The sequence below is a fragment of the Brachionichthys hirsutus genome, chromosome 23 (genome assembly GCF_040956055.1).
Source record: "Brachionichthys hirsutus isolate HB-005 chromosome 23, CSIRO-AGI_Bhir_v1, whole genome shotgun sequence".
Classification (NCBI taxonomy): Eukaryota; Metazoa; Chordata; class Actinopteri; order Lophiiformes; family Brachionichthyidae; genus Brachionichthys; species Brachionichthys hirsutus.
This window is the reverse complement of record NC_090919.1, coordinates 3,351,611-3,357,610: the sequence shown is the minus strand read 5'-3', so window position 1 is coordinate 3,357,610 and position 6,000 is coordinate 3,351,611. Positions and strand designations below refer to the sequence as shown.

Sequence of the window (6,000 nt, the reverse complement as noted above, 5' to 3'; positions counted from 1 at the left end):
TGAGCAGAGGAAGGGGAGGGTTTGTTTACATGCCCCTTCCTCTCCTCATGCCCCCCCCCCCCCCTTTTCTCTCCTGATCAATAATGAATCCCTCCATCTTTTCCAGAGTTGGCCTCCGACTGTAAACGGACGAGCGTGGCGTCCCAAAGCGCCGCCGTTCCGCTCGTCATCTTCTCCTCCTCCCCTATAAATCGGACGTTCCCTCCCGCAGCATCGTCTTCCTCGTCCTCGTCATGGCGTCCAAGCTGAGCCCCAACGTCCTGTACGTGGCGGAGCCCGGCGAGTCGCCGGGGTCGCCGCAGGCGGATCCTGAAAGGGCGCATATTGTAAGTAATACCGAATGAGATTTGATTGGATTGGAAATCATCTCTTGGATATATGTCGGAAAGTCTGAAAGACGTTTGGGCCAAAATTAAAGAAATAATTTCTTCAAAGAAATGTTGTCTCACAGGATTTTCTTTTTTTTTTTTTTAAGGTTAAGACAAAAAAAAAAAAAAAATCAAGAAAATGTATGCCGTGAATGACTCCTTTTTATTTTAATTTTTTCTAGGCTGGAGAAACCGGAGAGGAGTCGTCCGACAGCGACGGAGAACAAGAAGAGACGTCGCACAAGCTGATCCGCAAAGTCTCAACTTCCGGACAGATCAGGGCCAAGGTAGGAAAAAAACCGGTAAATGCAAAGGGGGGGGGGGATTAAATCCTCTGCAGCATTTACATCCAATAAAAACAGGGTTCCCGTAGCTCTTCCTCTCTTACAGATGATTCTTTGACTGGTTTTCAGTTGATTTTGAGAATTTTTTGATGTATATAAAAAAAAAAAGAACAAAAACTTACAAAGCAGCATTAGCGAAAGGGCTAAAATAATTAGCTTAGCGAACAAAATAATGGATGAAGCCAACAGGCTGAGAAGCCCGTGTGAACATTGGAGGCGGTCATTTGTTTAAAAGGAATTAGAGAGAAGGATGAATGAATGAATGAATGAATGAATGGATGAAGGGCATCTGGGAGGGTTTATAACTTGTTTGGCGCAGCCAGCGAAAGATTTTTCACTCCCAATCTGTCTTTGCTCTCTTCGAATGTCTCATTCTGTCGTAACTTTATTAACTCTCGAGTCGGACCTTCGATCTTATCCCGGCTAAGGTCACCTCTGCCTCGCTGCATCATTTCCCCCCCTCCTCGAGTTTAAAGCTCTGATCTCCTAACGAACTCCTCAAAGCTACCTTTTGACCTCTGGACGGCACTGATGGTTAGATATTTGCCTCTTACTGGCAGATACACTCTCTCACACACACACACACACACACACACACACATCGGCCTCATTAGTTATTGATGAGCTAATATGCAGGATGGGAAACGATACTGACATTGATCAAACGTAGACGGCGGCTGTGTAAATGATCCTCGTGTAAATGTGTCGTTTGCTGAAGTCATTATCCATCAGTTGCGCTGAGCATCATCTGGAAATCATATGCCAATCGATAGGAAGCACAGGACACCTAGCAACACTGTCGTCATGGAGACAGCATCCCATAATGTCAAGTTTGTTCCAGGAGCAGGATAATGGTGTTGAATGTCAGTCTGGTATCGATTGGGCAATCTCAAAGGATATCACTGTAATGTGGCGTCAGGGTTGATGCACATGCCCATATAAGGCATGATGACGTCATAGAGGGTCGCCACTGTAGTCGTGAAATTCAACTAATTTGGCACCAAAGTGATTCCAAAATCTTGCTGCACGTTTCTGTTCCCAGTGACTCTCTTTCTTCATCCATAGAAATGGTCACTTCTTAACAGTGAAGTCATTTTAATAATAATAATTAAAAATATATATTTAAAACTCCGAAAATTTTAAGAACAGGATGAGGATTGAGGATAAAAAAAAATAAAAAAAAGAAATAAAATACAGCGCATTTTGAATGCATTTTACGCATCATGAGAAGTTCTAAAATTGAAACTTTGATCACAATCTTTACTGTAAGTAACGTGTCTGTTGATGCGGTTCCAGACATAAATGAGATTTACTGTAATTTTCAGTGTAAAATCGCAGAGTTTGGTGCAAAAATATTCACTTCCGCAAATGACGTCATAAATCTCCGCTCCAATTGGCTGAACGACACTGCTGCTGCTACTCAGTGAGCTGTCAATCAAATTTGACAAAGACAGGATTACGTGTGTGTGTGTGTGTGTGTGTGTGAACCACACATGACTTGGATTAAGATAGTTATTGACTCCGGGATTATACCATGGTGATAATAGCCCAAGCAGATGATTTTATTTACTTGTTCTTCTAAACTGTTTAATTTATGTGCATGATTTGTTCATTGACAAACAGTCTCTGGTCTTGTCTGGCTTCATTTTGTCCCTTGCCTCTTGCCGTACTTGCGGGCTTTTGGCACACTTGTTGTTCATTCTGTGAATTGCGTCTTGACTTCCTGACACCGTTAGATTCATTTAGTCCCTGAATAATTGTACAGATGTCGCGATAGCCCCGAGACGTCAGGGTGTCGGATGTAATTTGATATCTGTGTACTTGGAGATGAACTTCTTCATAACCGGGAATCAGAAGTTCAAGTTTTTATTTACATTTTTCTAGAGGCCAGAAGTACAAACTGAGGAGCAAAACTGCCATGACTTCAAAAGGGTCTGGAAAAAAGGGTTAAGATGAAGGTGACTTAATCCGGTGATGCGTGAGATCTGCTGTAAGGCAAACAGTCGCCCTCCTAAAAAAACGTTTTACATTCAGATCAGCTGGTTTTGCAGTTTTTAACGGCACACGAAGGCCTGCAGCGACGCAAAAGCATCTTAGCGTTTAGTTCAATGTGATTTGTGACCTCCTGATTTTTATTATTGATCTTCCGTTTTGTCTTTTGTTTTATTAAGTCTCTCCAGGCTGCGTTACATAATTCTTCACACCATTTCTTCTCCCCCCCCCCCCCCCCCCCTTCTACAGTACTCTCCTCCTCCTCTTCCTCCCCCTCTCTCTCCTCCTGTTTGCCTTGCTCTCATTTACTGTGCGGAACATAAAGGAAGACACGGGAAGAGAATGAGGCGGACGGGCAAACAGCTCCAGCGTGTGTGTGTGTGTGTGTGTGGGGGGGGGGGACGCCCTCTCTCCACGCGAGACTCAGGACGCCGTCCTCTCTTCATTCTACTTTATGCAGATGAATTCCTGTCACTTCCTTCACGTTTTTGTTTTTTTAACTTTTCTTTAAGAGGAAAAAAAAAACTTTGTACATCCAGAGTTAAACCAAAAAGATCTAAACACGCTTCTTCTCGTTTGTCCAGCTTCTTTGAATTATCGCCGCCATTCCTGCACCTTAAGTCTCTTTTATAGATGTTGCGCAATCAATTAGCTTTCACTGCTTCCTACATGTTTCCTCCTGAAATAGCAGCCCCGCTTCGGTTATATAACCAGCCGTATCGCTGCCGTTTTGAGCAGTGACCATCAGGTAGAGCTACTTTTTATCCTCCATTTCTGTTCCTGTGGATTTCCTGCGTGGTCCCTTGGACTCAAACCCACACCACATTTGTTCTTCTTCTTTTTTTATCTGCATCTCGCTCCTCGTGCAGAAATCTGTGTGGGCGTTCACTGCAATACAGTCGAGGACGAGTCACGCCAGTGTGTGTGTGTGTGTTTGCGTGTGGGACGGCAACCAGGAATGGCTCGAGGAGAGCGCGCGAGTGTGTGGGATTGGCCGGTTATGTGCGATGGCCGCTTTGATTTATGCCCGTGGCCTGATGTGTTGCAGCTACAACGGTGTGTGTGGGTCAATGCTGAAAGGATGGAAAGAGATGCAGATGGACAAAAGGGAGAAAATTAGTAAGTGGAAGGCAGATGGAGGGCGAGTGGGAAGCAGCAGGTCTGGTTATATAAGAAAACAACAGCGTCTAATACCCATGTTTACCCTCACAACAGGTTGGCAGGACTGTCGAGGGGGCGGCTGGGCTATTTGAGACGTGTTATTCCGGAGCAAAACAAGTTAAGGCTGAACAAACATGGCTGCTGAACTTTCGGTGTAATAAAACAACCGAGAGGACTTTTTATGAACGTTTTGCATCATTTAAATTTACGTAATTTTTCTGTTTTCTGCATGCTCTCCAAAATGTGAAGCAGTTCTTATGGTAATCAAAGGATGGTAAAAAACAAACTTGTTCTTTTTGATTATGATCAAAGTTCCCGGCTAGTCAAATGAAGTTCATGTGAATATTTATAGCTTTTATTTTTAGGCTTTACACATATCCGCAGTGGAAAAGTTGCGTTGAGGTGACTGCATGGAACGAGTGAATGGAAATTTGCACCGTTTTGTATTTTCTTCTGCGTAATCTCTCAAAATTAAGTTAGATGAGATGGGATGGTTTGCATTGAACGTTTTTCAAAGTACTTTTTTTCACAAATAGTTGATGAATAATATACAAATATAGAATAAACTGATGCATGAAACAAGACAATTGTTCAAATTGTATTATTTTTCACTCAGTGCTACCTTTTTTTTAATGTTTTTCCCTCTTTTCGCAGCTCATCTTTTGAGTCCTGTCTTATTCCGATCCCTCTCCGTTATTGCTGCCACCTGGATGAGCTTTATTCCGCATGCCTTGATCTCTACATGCCCCCCGTCTCTCTTCTTTGACCTCCGCTTTTCATCATCCTAGCCTTTTTTTCCTTTCTTCCAGGCCTCACTAAACCTATTCACCCTGCTGACTTTAACCATATGACCTGAGCTTGATGACACTGGGTCAGTTATTGAGCTTGACGGGAATAAATTAACAAGGGTTTCGAGTAGAGTAGAGTTCCTAGAAGAAATATTACTTGTCGTGCATCCCTCTTCCGATCCCATTCTTCATGTTCTCCCCGCTTGCCCCGTCATCCCTCCTCCCTCGCGGCTGCAAAGTCTCAGCATCCATTAGCCTTCGAGTCTGCCATTTAGAAAAGTGTGTGTGTGCCAAAGTGTGTGAGGCAAACTCATCGACTTCTCGACAGCGACTGCGTCTGACGTGGCGACGCTCGCGCTGGAAACGCACTAACGATGAGCAGACGACGCCGCCGCCGCCGCCGCTAGTGCGTGTGCGTGTGTTTTAGCCATTAAGTGAACTCGTTTTCACTCTGTTTGCAGCTGTGTGTGTTTGTGTCATCACTAATGAGCGAACACATTTCAGTCTTGACAGCCGTGTGTGTGTGTGTGTGTGTGTGTGTCTCCACAGGCTTGTACTATTTGTCACATACTCGTCTCTCTGCTGTCGGCTGCCTAATGGACACTGACGGCAGAAAGCACTGAACTGATATTTCCTGTGTCGAGAGTGATGTTTTTCACTCAGCTGGCAAAGTTAGCATTGAGCTAAGTAGTTTGACTTCCCTGTAATAAGCACTAAAGTGCGTTTTAACACCAGGATCGTGCTACTTTTGCCCTTTCGAGGACAGAAATCTGGTTCCATGTTCATAACGTCGAACCAAAAATCACCTCCAGTTTGCCCAGAGGGCGCTCATGGTAATTAGCGTTCGCACAAGGATAGCCAGTTAGCGCAGTGCTTTCCTGTGTTTTCTTCGACCACACGCTTCAGCTTGTGTGAACCGCTTGTTTGCTTCTTCTTCTTCTTTTTTTTTTTACTCCTCTATTGCTGCGTCTGTCTTTCTCTTTCTGTGACCAAAAATAGACCGAATATCTCGAAACCTCTGTGACAGGAAGTGAGAGCGTCACCGCAGCAGATACACACACGCACACACACACACACACACACAAACTGATGTTGTTGTTATCCTGAAAAACAAGTACCGGTAATTCACTAAACTGTTATTTATTTGACTGTACTTGCAAAAACGATGTGCTTGTGTGTGTGTGTGTGTGTGCTGTCCATGCACATTCACGCCCCCTGATGTGAAGTACTGCATGAAGAGAAGCAGTATGAGTCAGCAGCTTAAAAAACCCATCTGTTAATGACACTTGATGTAAAGCCTACAGTGTGTGTGTGTGCGTGTGCGTGCGTGTGTCCTTGACAAATAAA

General features: G+C 44.0%; 1 protein-coding gene across 1 annotated transcript in view; it reads left to right on the top strand.

The window, feature by feature from the left end:
* Positions 1–233: 233 nt before the first annotated feature.
* Positions 234–6,000, top strand: part of si:dkey-172j4.3 (diacylglycerol kinase eta) — a 42,743-nt gene continuing 36,976 nt past the window's right edge. The window contains exons 1-2 of the mRNA XM_068755936.1: positions 234–326; positions 551–655. Of these exons, the coding sequence (XP_068612037.1) occupies positions 234–326; positions 551–655 (198 nt within the window). The remainder of the gene's footprint in view (positions 327–550; positions 656–6,000) is intronic.